This window comes from Rhinopithecus bieti, unplaced genomic scaffold, assembly GCF_001698545.2.
Source record: "Rhinopithecus bieti isolate Rb0 unplaced genomic scaffold, ASM169854v2 scaffold_22522, whole genome shotgun sequence".
NCBI lineage: Eukaryota > Metazoa > Chordata > Mammalia > Primates > Cercopithecidae > Rhinopithecus > Rhinopithecus bieti.
Window position 1 is genome coordinate 794,542 of NW_016811454.1, and position 16,321 is coordinate 810,862.

A 16,321-nucleotide genomic window follows, 5' to 3' on the forward strand; every position below is an offset into this window, starting at 1 on the left:
ATTGATAGCTTTTGTTAGAAATTTAATATGTAGAATTATTTAGCATAGTGTCATTAGAAATTTAAGAATTGAGAGTTTCAAATTTTGTTCTTAAAGTTCAAGCAAATTGAATCATCTTAAAGTAAGAATACAGTCCACTCTTAAAATTATAATGCCTCAAAGGCTCTAAGTCATCACGGTATTAGTTTCAGGAGCTGTTCTCAGTTTTCTGAGAAGCGTGGCCAGTATCGAGAGCCTCTACTTCTATGTTTCTCCTTGCTTTTTCCTCCCGAGATATTTCAGTCTCCTTGAACACTTTGCAGTCACTTTCCACAGGTAAAACGATTTGTTTAGTTGCCTTTTTGTTCCCCTGGCCTCATTCCTCTGCTGCAAAACCTTCTGCTTAAAATACTGGTTCATTTCTAGTTACAGGGACCCAACTGCCATCTGTCATTCCAAGAAATTTGTGAAATGGATCCAGATAAACAAGGTGAGTATTATTGTCAAGTTTCTGAGCATAGTTTGTAAACAGAAAAATTAGGCACAGATGTTATATTTTCAGACCTCTGATTTGAAGGAGAGTAAACATTTGGCAAATTTCTGGCTGAAAAGAAACTGTTATTTGATTAAAGTGGCTTTCTCTCTCTTCTAAACAGAAATCCACCATGTACTGAAGAATATTTGGTCTATTGTCTCAAAAGCACCAAAAATAATCTAACAAAAGACTTGATGTCAGCATAATTACATTTGAATTACTATTCAAATACACAGAAACTATTACCTTAGTTTTATGTATATTCATAGTTTACTATTAAAATGAACTTATCATATATATTTTAATGTCATGGGTAAGTTCACAGTACTGTGTGGTTCAAGTTGGGAGAAAGGCCTCATGGTTGTCACTATATGAAAATTTTATAAGTGGATATGGAGAAACTAGTTCCCCTTTCTTCTAACTTCGCTGAATGCCAAGAACTGATCTGTGGCATTTCTATTGCTGGATCTATTTGCAGCCTTACTCCCCTAACCGAAATCTACATTGTTACCTTGCTTGTTTTATATGAAATTCTGTACAATCCCTAGTTGTTTATCTAAAACAACATTATAAATGATTCCAATACCTTTGGGTTTTCCAAATTTGGGCTCTCATATTAATATGCTTTACACAAAGCAGTAGGTAATCCATTCAACTCTCAATTTACTTTTTCTAAGACAATGTGTCTCAAAATTAGCACACATCAGAATCACCTGAAAGGTTTGTTAATATGCTGCAAAGTTTGTGATTCTGTGGGTCTGGGGAAGAGTCCAGGAATGTGCATTTCTAACAGGTTCCCAGGTGACCTGATGCTGCTGACTTGGGACCACACTCTGAGGACCACTGGCCTAAAGCATCTATTTTGGATCATCAAAGTAGATGATGGACATTTGAAAGAATTGTATTACATCCACCTTAGTATCTGTGGAAAATAAATATATTGATGGAGCTAAGCAAAAACAAGAATCCCGGTCAAAAGATATTTCCCAATCATTTTGCTTCCATGAACAAGAACATGTAGCTTGTGTTACTATTTCTTTAAGCATCTAAAACTACTTTGTTCATAGCTTTGGGCGTGATACATTTGGTAATTTCTTCCTTTCTTGAGTTTGTTTTTTTTTTTTTGTTGTTTTTTTTTTTGTATCATCAGAAAAAAAATGGAAGTTAGCCTTTAGGAAGTGGGTCTGGTGTTGGCTTACCTGGCCTCCTCATTCATTTTCCATGTTGCACTGTATCACAGCTTGCTGTGTTATGCTGCATAACTTCATCAGATGACGCTGCAAAGCATAACTTGACAGGAGAGTGATGGCCAGATGGTAGAGCAGCTACAGAGTTGCTCCTCCACCGATAGCAGCATCTGGGAACTTGCAGAGCCCCTTGTCTGCTGATTCTCTGTATCTGCTTGGTGCATCTGAGAGGAACCAGGGCACAAACACTGGCCAGTTTCCAGAGGAAAGAAATGTTGGGCATTACACTGTTGTAAATTATTTCCACCCTATTATGCCTACTCTCAATTTGTTTTTTTTTCTCCAGACATAGGACAGAGGAATTTCTGACATCTCCCATTCTCTAACATTGTTGTCTTATCTGAAAACTAAGCATTTTTAAAGCCTAAGGAAATGGTGAATAACAAAAGATTTAGAGCAAATTGTAGTTTATTATTTTTTTATTTTTTATGTTTGCACCTCTTGAAAAAGAAAGGAAAACATGTAGAGGGTTTTTAAACCACTTCTCTTGTTTGGGTGACAATGTTTAGGCACAGCCCGCTTCACCTGAGATAGGGATCTTTAATTCATGATCATATGCTGACTGTTGGATCAATATATATTCAGAGAGAGGCCTGTGGCATGCTCTCACTACTTTGGGATGGCTCTGGCCTGGTTCAGCACTGTAATCCCCTTTGTGGCTCCGCATAGTGCCTGGCACTCAGTATCTTATGTGTAACAGCTAGGACTTTACCCCACAACACTCAAGGGCAAGAAACATCATTTCCTAAATCAAAATCAAGTCACTGTACCTTGATATGAAATTTAGGCTAAGTTTGGGAGGGAACTATCCCTGGGAGACAAACAGAAAGCTCTAAGGCTGCTACCTTGAACCTTGGTCAGGGCCCTGATTGAAGTCCACTGTGACCAACACTTGTGATGCTCTCTGCCATTGGCTTTGTATTCCACTTGAAGACATGGGACTCCATATCAAGACTGGACACAGAAGTCCTCATCACGCCTGTGGCTGGCCTCCCTGGCTACACCATGCAGCCATCCCTCCACTCAGGGGTCTGCTAGGAAGGGTAGCCCTGGAAACACCTCCTAAACCCAGTCAGACATTTCCCAGCTTCTTGTCCAGGCATCAGCCTCTCTCCACCTCCAGGAAAATTCCAGATTAATTCTTTCATGGGCCTGTCCATCTTTTCATATGAAGCCCTGAGTGGAGGTGACTTTAAGAGTGGCCCTTATGTGGTGGCTCACGCCTGTAATCCCAGCACTTTGGGAGGCTGAGGCCCGCAGATCACGAGGTCAGGAGATTGAGACCATCCTGGCTAACACGGTGAAACCCCATCTCTATTAAAAATACAAAAAAAAAAAAAATTATCCGGGCGTGGCAGTGTGCCCCTGTAGCCCCAACTACTCAGGAGGCTGAGGCAGGAGAATGGCGTGAACCCAGGAGTCGGAGCTTGCAGCAAGCAGAGATCGTGCCACTGCACTCCAGCCTGGATGACAGAGAGAGACTCCGTCTCAAAAAAAAAAAAAAGAGTGGCCCTTAAACACAGAGACATTGTTAGATCTCCCAGAGAAGTGAAAACAGCTTAGACTTACAGGATGAACACAGAAACATTGCCTTTCCATTATTTAAATTCTCCCCCTTGCTGCAAGAACAAGACAAAAATGAATGTTACCACAAGTTACCTTGCCACATATGTTTGAATCAAAGAAATACACCAAGCAGTTCCTTGTTTCATTTTTGCTCAGGGCCTATTCCAAGGCTGGAGACTCACTGTCTCACTGTGTCTGTCTTACTCTCTTCCTTTGCCTGTCTGTCTGTCTCTCTCTCTCTCTCTCTCTCTCTCTCTGTCTCTCTCTCTCTCTTTCAGTTTGTTTCTAGGCTGTGTTTCTAGTCACAAAACTCCCCAGCACACCCTGCTAACACCTTATTGCCTGAGTTTTATGTTAATCAGCTAACATTACATTTGAAAGTAGTTTCATTTTCCTCAGGACTTCTTCCTCTGGGCATCATATTTATACAAGTAAGTCTTGGCCTCAGAGCTTGCTTGTGTGTGAAATCCTTGCCTCAGAATGAGTGTTTCTGGGTGTAAACTCTAATTGGAATTCGTTACCACCGGAAATACTGGAGATGCACTGCTGCTTGGCAGTTCTTTCCAAAGTTTTTGACTGATTTCCTCTTTCACCCTTCACTATCACCGTGCAAATCTTCACTATTCCTCAAGTTTTCTACCCCACCACCTCCTCCTAACTCTAAATGTGTGAACATGCCCCCAACTTTACAAAGAAAACAGAAGCTCTCAGACATGGCCATTTCCCCAGCCCATCGTCTCCTTTTATAAGTCCTTTCAGGGAACGAGAGACGGCTTCTTACCAAAGCTAATTCCTTCACCTGTGCGTTTTCCTCCCCTCTCTACTGCAGCGATGGGAGCAGTTAGCAATACTTCAGCGATTGTGGCAGCAAACTTACCTCAAAGAGGCTATTTACCTTATAAAGTTACTAACCCAAACAAGAGATCTACCGTGCAGCATGGTGACTATAGTTAATAACAATGTATTATATTGTTCAAAATTGCTAAGAGAATAGATTTTAAATAGTCTTACCACAAAAAATAAATATGTGACATAATATATATGTTAATTAGCTTGATGTAGCCATTCCAAGAGATATACATATTTTGAAACATGCTGTGCATGATTAATATATACAATATTTGTCAATTAAAACAAATGAAAATAAATTAAATAACCAAAGGAAGAACTAGCTTTCCTGGGCTGGGACACTGTCACCAGGAAGCAATTTTTCTCCATCTCTAAGTTCATCTCTGCTCACCTTTGTGTGTTGATTTCATTCTCAATGAAAATGAGAAAATATGGCAAGCTGTGCTACAGTGCAACATGGAAAATGAATGAGGAGCCCAGGTAAGCCAACACTAGACCCACTTCCTAAAGGCTAACTTTCACATTTTTATACAACCTGACAAGAGAGTGATTGCTGCTCCAATCTATAATTCCAAATTCAAGTCCAGAAAAAAAAAAGTCTGCTTCCCTGATAACTTGAACCAAGAGTCCTTGAACCCAGATTCATTGGAACATTCCTCACCTGACTTTGGTGTGTACCTACCTCTGGGGAGTGCGATGGTGCTCTCATCGATGGGCTGGACCTGGGCCACGTGCCCCCATGGAAGTGGGAGAGTTGCAGTTGACACTACTGGCATTTCATGGACTCAGATTAGGGGAGGTGGTTCGCCTGAAGAAAGAAAAATGGATGCTGGGTGGCTAGGGGAACAAGTGCCCTCTGAGAGGGACTTTGCTACATCGTATACTACCTGGATTCCCTACTTCCTGAGTCCTCAACCCCACTCTGTCTCTCCTGGCTCCTCCTCCCTGACCTATACGTACATTCTGGAATTTCTCCTGCCTTTGAAAACCAATTTCGATTTGATGTGTTGTTCTAGCTGTGGCTCTCTTGTCTTCCCTTCACATTATAAGATCTTGAAAAAGTTGTCTGGTTGTATGTTTTCTCCTCACCTTACACTCACTGCTCAATCCTCTGCAATTGGATTTTGACCCCCATGACTCCACTGAAACCGCTGTCACAAAGACCTTCAATAATCAAACTAGTCATAAAAAGCAGAAGCAATAAATTCCCTTTATACCAGTAGTTTTCAAACTTTCGTTTGCATCAGATTTACCCCCAGGGCCTGCTAAGACTCAGGTTGTCCCCTAGATTCTCACCCCTAGATTCTGGTGTCAGAGACTTCTTAGATTTTTGTTAGAAATTGTTTTTCTCCCAAGTTCCCAGGCGATGCTGCTGCTGCTGCTGGTCCAGGAACTGTACTTTAAGGTCCACTGGTTTATACCACAATAATCAGTTAGAACACGCCATTTTAACTGCCTAAAACAAACTAAGCTATTAATGTGTATGATCTTATATAGCTGTATTGAATAACATTAAAGATAATATGACTAAATAGGGAGATCTACTCTATAGTTATTTTTTCTAGATATGAACACTGATCACTTCAGTCAAGCAACAGAAAGCTCTATTGTAATGTTGTTATAATCTCTTAAATTAAATAACAATCGAATTTGGAGCAATGGAAAAAATTTAAAATTGTGGGTCCTTAAGAAAGGTAAGAGAAACAATTTAGGAAGTATATTGCCTATACTTTCTTATTTAAAATGTGCAAATACCCTTTGAGGAATGCACTGTAATTCCCATTCATCTGATGAAGAAACTGAAGATCAAAAGTAACTCATTTTAAGAAAAATGAAGGAACAGAACTAAGTATAGCTGGCTCCAGAGCTCTCTCCCCTCCTCTACACTGTGAAATGGGCAAATACACACTCAGTGCCTAGAAGGGCTCAGGAATGCTCGCTCTTGTTGTACTGCTATTGCTGGTGGTAACTCTCAAAAGAAGGTATATTAATAATTCTTTTCTTATTATAAAATAGCATATACTTTTTATAGAAAATTTAGGTGATACTGAGTAGAGAGAAAATAACCATGAACACTAATAATTCAAGCACTCAGAGATGTCCACTGTTACCAGTTTGGTGGATGGTACTAGAAGTTAAGCTCCACAAGGGTGGCCATCTTTATCTGCCTAGTTGAATGCTATATTTCAAGGGCCTAGAATCATGCCAGGGCCATATAGTAAGGGCTCAATAAATATTGGCTAAATGTATGAATAGATGGATAGCTTTGGGGTCTTTTTCATTTATGCATAAATACATGTGTCCACGTATAACTAGAATATATTTGTAAACTGGAATTTATATTTTACATGTAGTTTTTCTATCCTGTTTGTTTCAAAGGCCATTGACTTTTATATAAAAGTGGACAGATTGATGGAGTATTCCCCACTTTTTGGTGGACTGAGAAGGTGAACTAGGTTCACCCATAGCCCTAGAATAATGTAAGTCTATTATTATTTGTTTACAGAAAGAAAAAAGAGCTCTAAACCTTAATTTCCTCACCTGCAAAATAAAGTAAGCTTATCTGATCTCTAGGATTTCCTTCCAGGATGTGGGATTTATATAATGAGACAGTTCTTTATTCATAATATTTTATGTTTTCTTTACAGATGCTCTTAATAGTATTGAGAATTACATTTACAGAACAGCCTTCAAATTACGATCAGTGCAAACTCTGTGCCAGTGTAAGTATAGGCTCTCCTGAAATATTTGAAATAATCTGAGCTTGATATGTGATGTAAAATTCATAGAGAAAACAAACACTTCCCCCATGCAGCGGACTGCTGGATTCTGGAAGTCTGGATTTGTGCATTTAGCCCATTCGCAACAGAGAAGGTGGAGGGATGGGAAAACATTGCGTGCTTGCAACCCATGTGTAGTTTTGCTGATGAGCGATAGAAATGACTGTGGATGAGGATTTTAATTTTTTAAATATTTTCTCCCCTGGCTTCTTCTAGAAAATGTTTTGGTTTCCTTTTCAGGATACCAATATGGACACAAAATAAAATTACCAAAAAAAGGTAGTTTCAAATCTGTACTTTTAGATTTAAGCATAAAAATGCAAAATTCCATCTACCACATAAGATTTGCGTTTTCAAGTTGTACCTGTAATCTATATATGAACATGCAAAAGTAGGTACAAATGAATAAATAACCCATGGACCATGAATTTTAAAATTATCTCGAGAATTCCCTGAGAACTGTCCCTTTTGCATTAAATTTATATCTGATTGAATGTATGGTTTTCTTTTCTTTTCTCATACTGTTATCTAGGCAAAATAAGGTAAAATGTAGTAAAAACATGTATCCTGTGAAAATTTTCCAAGGTGGAAAATAAACTGGATCCAAGCTATGAAAAACACCAGGCATTCAGCATGTCTACAGTTATTGATTTCTCACTGCATGAAAGAAAAATCACTTCATGTAAAATGATTTCTGAAATTTATCATATCAGACCTAAGTTATGTTATATATGTGACATTTCTACTGAAGGCTGACATTTTAAAATATTTTTCCTCCTGCCTAAAAAGTTACATAGAGCAGTGGTTTTCAAATTGGGCTTCACAAAGTACATGTGAATGTGGGGTAGGGCACAAAAGAGTTAGCCAGGTGGGAAGAGGAGTTGCAAGCAGGGTGGGAAGATTTGGAGACCACATCCTCAACAGAAACAGCTCCATCCTTCTCTATTTTCTATACTGTGTTTCCTTGTGTGTGTGTGTCTGTGTGTAAGTTGGGGGGGTCTCACTCTGTCACCCAGGCTGGAGTGCAGTGGCGAGATCTCAGTTCACTGCAACCCCTGCCTTCCAGGCTCAAGCCATCCTCCCACCTCAACCTCCCAAGTAGCTGAGACCACAGGCATGCACTACCACACCCTGCTAATTTTTTGTATTTTTAGTAGAGACAGGTGTTTCGCCATGTTGCCCAGGCTGGTCTTGAACTCCTGAGCTCAACTGATCTGCCCATGTTGGCCTCCCAAAGTGCTGGAATTATAGACATCAGCTACCATGCCTGGCCTCATGCCATGTTTCTGTATCAGGTTCCTTTGAAGAAGAAATTTTTGGTTTTAAAAACAGTTTTATGTAGATTACTGCTCTAGATAAAGAAACTCATAACTATTATTTATTATTCCAGGAACAAACAAAAGGCTAAAAATATTTCCCCAATTACGCTATTTTCCTTGAGAATTTCTCTCTCAGAGAAAGTTAGCAGCAATTGTTCACATGTCCCCATCATGAACGCCTGAGTATGTACCACAGTGTAATTTGAGGATGCACAGTTTTCAACATTTTGTTATCTCTGGCATCAGAAACAGTGAATATAAATAATACTCATGGGAAATATTAACAACACACAAAATCAGTGGTTGAAAAATGTTACCTAGAAAAGATATCCAAACAAAAATTTAAAAACAGAAAATCCCAAACACCAAGATAAAGCATAACATGAGCTCCAAATAGGAAGATCTGGAACACATCGCTGTATAAATCTTGTGGTGAGATTAATGGACACCACTATTATCTGGTTTGGTGTAATATAGAACTCTCAGCAGGAGATGAAATCAGCCTGTGTTCAGAATGCCTGGCTCAGGTGACAGGTTTTAATGATAAAAGAGTTTACAGCTTTCACCACCTGCAGCCAGGTTTTTATTTAAGTCACATTCTGAAACTTGCTCCTCTGTTCCTTAGACTCTCCCCTTAAAAGCAATATCAGAGAACAAATAAAATTTTTTATTATACTTGCTAGATTTCTTATCTGAGGTTGATTTACAAAGTAGAGAGAAATCCAGGGTTTTATGATTTCACAGGCTGAAGTGTTTTAAATGCCAGGAGCTCTTGGCGCTGTTGACATCCCCACCTCTCAGATGGCGCCAGTGGCTGTTTATTAATTTTATCTGTCATCCTCTCTCTGCAAGAAGCTATGGGGTTAGCTCTATTACATTCTTGTTTCTATTCATTGCCTTGTAAAAATTTTAGGAGAAGGTGGTCAAAAAATATTCAGTATAAGAAATAAACCATTATTTTTTGTAAGCTGCTGTAGTTTTATTAAGTGCCTTCTCTAGATAATAATACTGATGGAACCAAGATTGTTAAAAGTGATATTACTGAGTTGCGGAATTCTCAGACTCTTTAGCCTAAAGATCTTTATAGAAGAGTAAACTGCTCTTTTATAAAGATCACCGTTTTTTATTTAACTATGGCAATTGCTTTTTAACACACCACATTGCTTCTGAAGCCAGGCTGCAGACAAGAAAAACTATATTTGAACAGGAAAGGTAAATTTATTCAATCCACTTAATGAAGAGTATAAAAATGTTTTCCCCAACTTTTCATCACCGTGTCATAACTTTCTTGGAAAGCGTATTTTCATTTCTCACTTCCCTTTTAACTTCTTTCTATAAAACAACATCCTCGAAACCGTACTGTAATAATGTTACAACTATGCTTTACTAACAGATGCACTTTTCCAAAATCAAATGAATAGGTAGACTAGTAACGCCTGAATTATGCACAAGGAATATATGTCCAAATAGTAGTCATATTTCATTCCCATTAAAAGAAAATAGCGACCATAAAAAGTTCTTAATTATAAAACAGTAAATGACATTTGCTTCATTTGAAGTCTTTTGTTCCCATCAGAAAATAAGGCTCAATTCTTCATTTGCTTCCTACAGTGGACTTGATTGACAGCTCCCGGATTCAGCAGGTCCTACTGCATCCAAGTTTCTGGGAAGCTCGCAAGCGCTCCCTTTCTGTGCAGCAGCTTTCTCAGGCACTCCAAGAGCTGTTTCAGAAGGCCAGGGAGGAAAACCCAGGGCAGGTGCATCCCAGAGCTCCCGAACTCACTCTGAGCCTTCTCACGACAATGTGCAACAGGTAAGGGTGTGGATGTCGTGCTGTGACCTCAAAGGCAATGTTTAGTTGCCAGTGGTCATTTACCATTTGGTGCTGGCTGATATTTGCTTGAGGTTTGATATATAAGAAGCCTTCTTTGTTTTTCACTGATTTATTCCTCAGGAGTAGAACAAAGGAGTAAATGCCCATTGGCTTTACGAATATAAATGACTCATGGATAGCAAAAAGAGGGGGAGAATTCCACATTATTCTTTCCTTCATACAAATTCATTCCTACTCCAGAGAAGCATACACACCTTTTGCTAGGGTGTTTTCACTTCTATACATACATGTGAAAAGCGACACTTGATTCTTGTTACTGCTAGCTTCTTTGCTCATTTCTTTGTAAACTATTATCAATTTTTTATTTAGCTAGAATAAGGGTGAAAATACTGTGCATGGATGAGTAACTTATAAACCAGTGTAGACCATGTCAAAGGGCTGATTACATATGCTCTGAAGTCAGTAGTTCTGCTAGTGTGTGGTAGGGGTGGGTGTGTTTTTTGAGCTGTAAGGTTTCAATTCCTCTGCCCCCTCCTCAATTTGGTTTACCTTATATATCCTTGACTCAGTAGACTTCATCCTTTAGAATAAACTTTTCAAAAATCATAGTGAATTCAAAACATTTGGAAAATAGAGGAAAAAAGTAAAGAAGAAGAAATACATTATTACCCATCAGCCTGCCTCCCAGAAGCAAGCACCGTTTTAACCACTGGGCAAATTCCTTACGGTTATTTCCTTTTCTAGTTTTTGTTTTGTTTTGTTTTGTTTTAAATTTTTTTAACTGCCAAAACAATACACATACACATTCTCAAGTTATTTTTTCATTTCAGCTTCCTTAAACGTTAAGCTTTTGACTGTCATTTCTATTATCTGTGCGTGTCTCTAACAATTCCCCCGCCTTTGAGAAATTGTTTAGTAGGTTTGTAAACTAGCCAGCAAGTGGGCAAGGATGATTAGGCTCTGAGTGAGGGTCTGTGAACTAGATTTTTTTTTTTTTTTGCATAAATATTTCCTCCTTTGCCTGCCTTTTGGTCCTTCCTTGTCTCTGTTGCTTGGTTTCCAGGCAACTGAGGCCTGAGGAAGTGATGCTATCTGCTCCATGAAGACAGGGTTTATCCCTGCATCCCTGGTGCCTGGTACAGTGCTTAGCACAGAGGAGGCATCCAATACATACTTTGGAGTGAATGCAGGAACACATAAATGACTGGTGAAATACGTTAATTCCATGCTCTGTTCTGGTAAATTCTAGGTATAGGATAAGAGGCCAAAAAAGCTAGAACTTAGAGCATCATGTCAAAAATGCCTATTAATAGTTATGGTTTTTATCATCCATGACACCAAAAGTAACCCTGGCCCCCCATTCTTGTCTCTGTTTGTCACCGTGCAGCACAGGAACAGGTTTTCTCCAGCTTATGCCTGCAGCCGCTGCCCTAATAACCCTCTCAGGAGACAGCCCTCTTACGAAATACCGAGGTAACATGCGGAGGACTATGGGTGTTCTAAAGTGCAGTGAGCCCCAAATCCCCAACCTGGTATTCTGTATCCCCACCACAAGGCCTTCTTCTTCAGCATGTACTCAGCATGGCTTGTGTGTTTATTGAAGAAAAATATTTACCGTTTGAGGAATTTGGAATTTTTCAAAATTTACACTTCCTAATTACTTAGTTGTTCTTGATATTTATTTCTTTAGGGATTACCTAGACACCCGTAATCATTGTTGGTTTGAAGCCTGGGAGGATTCTCACATTTCTGTTTACCAACCTCATGATCTTCATCCTAGATTCACTGAATGATCAAGAGGTTGAAATGTGAATGGATTTCCATTAGTTATCAAATTATGGCTATTACAAAATCGATAGTGACCGGGCGCGGTGGCTCATGCCTGTAATCCCAGCACTTTGGGAAGTCGAGGCAGGCGGATCACCCGAGGTTGGGAGTTCAAGACCAGCCTGACCAACATGGAGAAACCCCGTCTCTACTAAAAATACAAAAAATTAGCTGGGCACGGTGGCGCACGCCTGTAATCCCAGCTACTCTGGAGGCAGAGGCAAGAGAATCACTTGAACCCGGGAGGCAGAGGTTGCGGTGAACTGAGATCGTGCCATTGCACTCTAACCTGGGCAACAGGAGTGAAACTCCGTCTCAAAAACAAACACACACACACACACACACACACACACACACACACACACACACACATAAAAACATAGTTTTGGAGGCCTTCAAAATAGTGAGCCAATAATCAAGAACATAACTTTCCCTTCTCTTTCCTTTCATAGCCACAAAGAGACTGCTACTTCAAAGCAAGTACTCTTCAAAGATACATTGCAAGTATTCATTTTAAAGATTTTTCATCCTACATGTCTAGCTCTTTTTCAGCTCTACGCAGAAAATAGCAGGGGAGGTTATGATTCTGGGCCACGCATGACGCGAAGGGTTTTGAGAAAACTACTAACAGATCTACAGCAGGTAAATCCCTAATACTTAAGAACTGTACATTTGTTTCAGTTAATTTGCCACACTTATTATTAAAGAATCTGATGTATTCAGTGTCAAGTCTATCTTTATATATATCTCCATGCAAGCTCTCTCCTCCATAGCCATTGCTGTTACTTGAGTATAACTTAACTTATACTCATAAGGTTATGAGTAGAAGGTTATGAATTATACTCATACTCATGAGGCTAAAGCTAATGGGGTCTATAGATAAGAATTATTTGCATTGCTATAAGTTTGCTACAAGTTAACTTTACTCTCTATAGAATTGTAAAATAGCCTCGCAAAGACAATGATGTATCTCTCTATAGGTACAGATAATCACCACTGAAAACATATCCAATAGTCTCTTTTGCTTATTCCAAAGTGTTTTAATTTTTCCTTATGCTCCTATACCTTTTTCACTCCTACGTATTAAAATCTGTGCCTGACATGCACTAAGTTCTCCATGCCTGACTTCCGCATTTCTATCTACCCACTTAATAGAAATTGCCTATCCTTTCACTTGACAGACACTACTTGTCTTTCAATATCACTCAATTATTTGTCACCTCCCTACTCAAAACTTCTTTGACTTCCTATGCATAATTTTGTTGTAGCACTTGTCAAATTGTGGTAGATACTTCCCCACTGGACTATTTCATTTTTATATCTCCAGTGCCTTGAACAGTGCCTGATACTAAAAGACATCCAAAAAATGCTTAAAGAATGCATAGATGGAGTGCCACGTCAAGTACTCAAAATTATTTCCATCATTTCCTGTGCTTTAGAAATGTGTAAATTTGATTTGGTTTTTATTCTTACTAGGCAAGGGAATTTAACCTCCTCAAAGATGTTTTGTAAATGTTGAAATGAAGTAAATTGGTGTAACCAAGCAAGAACTTCTGCAAAAGGATTAAACAGGCTCTGGATTGTCTTGCGTGTAGATGCTGTTGTCCTGCTGTACCTTTCCCTTGTTTTGAAGGATATCTCCATTCTTCCAGCTCCTACAAAATCCCCACACTAGATGTTTTGGACTGTAACAACTTAGGAACTTTCTGTCATTTTTTTCCTGGGTCTGGACCAAGAATTCTGAATTGAGGACAGCCATGATGGGAGCAGGGAGGGATAAGGAGAAAGATAATAAAAATCTCTAGGACAGGGAGTATGGATTGGAAAAACCTATTCAAAATTATCTTTGCTTTGATTTGGTTTTAATATTAAAATTTTGTGTTCATGATGATCACAATAATTAATATTTAACTTAAATTCCAAACATCATTTAAGATATTTATTTCTTAAATGGAGCAATGATTTTTTTTTTTTTAATTTGTAAGGTTAGAATATCAGGCATAGATACTTCCAAGCTGTCCTGGTAGTTGCAGCAGTCACATAGATCCCACCACCAAATGTTCTGCTGATTCTAAGGCATTTCTCCGGGAGCCACCATAAGTTGCAGGCTCACTTCCACCCATCTCATATCACAAGACTTGAGTTGATGGGGGCCTGATTTATGCAATCAGACTGGTGAGACTAGATAGGTGCTTAGAAGCAGATGTGATGAAAGGGGATGGACTGAGGGACATTTTCCTTTTAGAGAATTCTTTGCGCTCTCCTGACTACTTGGTCCAACAGGCTCAAAAAATCTGCCCTTGTCTCAGGCTCAATTGAGGTCAATGAGCTGCTGAACTAGAAGCTCCCGCAGCACTCCGCCCCTACCCACACCCCAGGCATTAGTATGCTCTTGAGAAGGTCTTAGGAAGGCAGAGATTTGCACAGAAATGATCATCCCATTGACTGCTATTATGGACTCAGAAATGGATTCCCAGAAAAAATTCCAGGCCCCACTACATGATTCGAATCCTCCCCTAAGCATCGTAATGATCACTTCAAGTGGTGTCTGCCTGTGCAGGTGTGCCATCTAGCCATGTTTAATTCTTCCTAGAGCACCTGCAAAAAATTAGCTACTTGGGCCATTCATCCACAAAATCTTTATGCACATCTTTATAGGCAAAAATGTAGGTTGAAAACCCACTACAGAAGTGAATTTTCTTTGTACTTGTGTTAGAATCACAGAGCTGGTGAGAGTCATCCTATGTTATCCACCCACCTTATTTTACAAATGAAGTAAAACTCCTTTCCCAGAGCTCAAGGACATCAGAGGAGGGTGAATGTTGAATCAGCAACACAGTCTAAATAAGTGTTTCAGTTAGTTCATCAGCACTCCAAGCCAAAAGATGGGTAATGAGTTATGCTTTCAGACAAAGGCTAAATAACATAGGGAGTAGTTACTTACATTCAACTGGCGACAGGATTATTATCAATTTAAAGTACAAGCCATCTTGTCACTATTACGCAAATGTTTGTTGACTTCTGCCTGGCTAATTGTCAGCAAAGAGGTTCTGAGTGCCACTTTCCTGATTAGAAGAACGTTTATTCGAGTTGATGGACTCAGCAGGAGGGTCTCTAAGATTACTTCTGAGCTTGCGGGCAATGCCTGCTGACAGCCTGTGCTGTAGAAGACATCAGATGTGAAATTAGGACCCGTGACCAAATGGGAATAAATGGAGGTGACAGGTACATGTATCTGTGCATATAGATGATGTCAGAGCCAAGTCCCTGGCCATCTTGGCAGTCACAAAAGGTTCTTAGTGCCTTAATTGAACGCCTTATGGTGACTGTGGCTGAAAGGTGGAAACTACTGAGTGTGGTGGCACAGATTGAGCCGTTGAAATACATGTAAGGTCGGGCTGTGACAAAGCTTCATGGAAACTCCTCAAGAAAGAGTAAGAGTCCTGGAGTGAGACCCCAATTCTGTTGCTAACTTGCTTTTTTGACCTTCAGCAGAATATCAAATCTCAACTACTCTTTGCTTTATTTCTTGAAAACTATTTAATTGATAATCAGAAACTGTATATATTCAAGGTGTACAACATGATGTTTTGAGATAGATATACATTGTATAGTGATTATCACAATCAAATTAATTAACCCATCTGTCACCACCATCATTACCGTCTTGTGGGGGTGGGGGGTTTGAGGACACTTCAAACCTGCTCTTGCACCAATTTTCTTTTTTTCTTTTTCTTTTTTTTTTTTTTTTTGAGATGGAGTCTCACTCTGTCACCCAGGCTGGAGTGCAGTGGTGCGATCTCGGCTCACTGCAACCTCTGCCTCCCGGATTCAAGCAATTCTCCTGCCTCAGCCTCCCAAGTAGCTGGGATTACAGGATGTGCCACCATGCCCAGCTAATTTTTTTGTATTTTTAGTAGACACGAGGCTTCACCATATTGGCCAGACTGGTCTCGAACTCCTGACCTTGTTTGTGATCCACCCACCTCAACCTCCCAAAGTGCTGGGATTACAGGCATGAGCCACCGTGCCTGGCCTCAGTTTTCAAGTAAACAATACAGTACTATTACTAGTAGCCATGCTGCAATTAGATCCCCAGAATTTATTCATCTTATAACTGAAAGTTTCTACCCTTTAATCAACACCTTCTCATTTATCCCTGTCCTCAGCCCCTGGCATATTCACTATTCTTCTCTTTCTACGAATTCAATGTTTTTAGATTCCACATGTAAGTGGGATTATGCAGTATTTGTCTTTCTGTGCCTGGCTTATTTCATTTAGCATATTGTCCTCTAGGTTCAATTGATGTTGCTGCAGATGACACAATTCCCTTCTTTCCTAAGGCTGAGTACTATTCCGCTGTATATTACGTACCACATTTTTTA

At 39.5% G+C, this 16,321-nt stretch overlaps 1 protein-coding gene across 1 annotated transcript in view; it reads left to right on the forward strand.

Moving 5' to 3' along the window:
* Positions 1-333: 333 nt before the first annotated feature.
* Positions 334-16,321, forward strand: part of DYTN (dystrotelin) — a 67,707-nt gene continuing 51,719 nt past the window's right edge. The window contains exons 1-5 of the mRNA XM_017893923.1: positions 334-469; positions 6,825-6,899; positions 9,887-10,088; positions 11,497-11,582; positions 12,478-12,578. Of these exons, the coding sequence (XP_017749412.1) occupies positions 451-469; positions 6,825-6,899; positions 9,887-10,088; positions 11,497-11,582; positions 12,478-12,578 (483 nt within the window). The 5' untranslated portion in view covers positions 334-450. The remainder of the gene's footprint in view (positions 470-6,824; positions 6,900-9,886; positions 10,089-11,496; positions 11,583-12,477; positions 12,579-16,321) is intronic.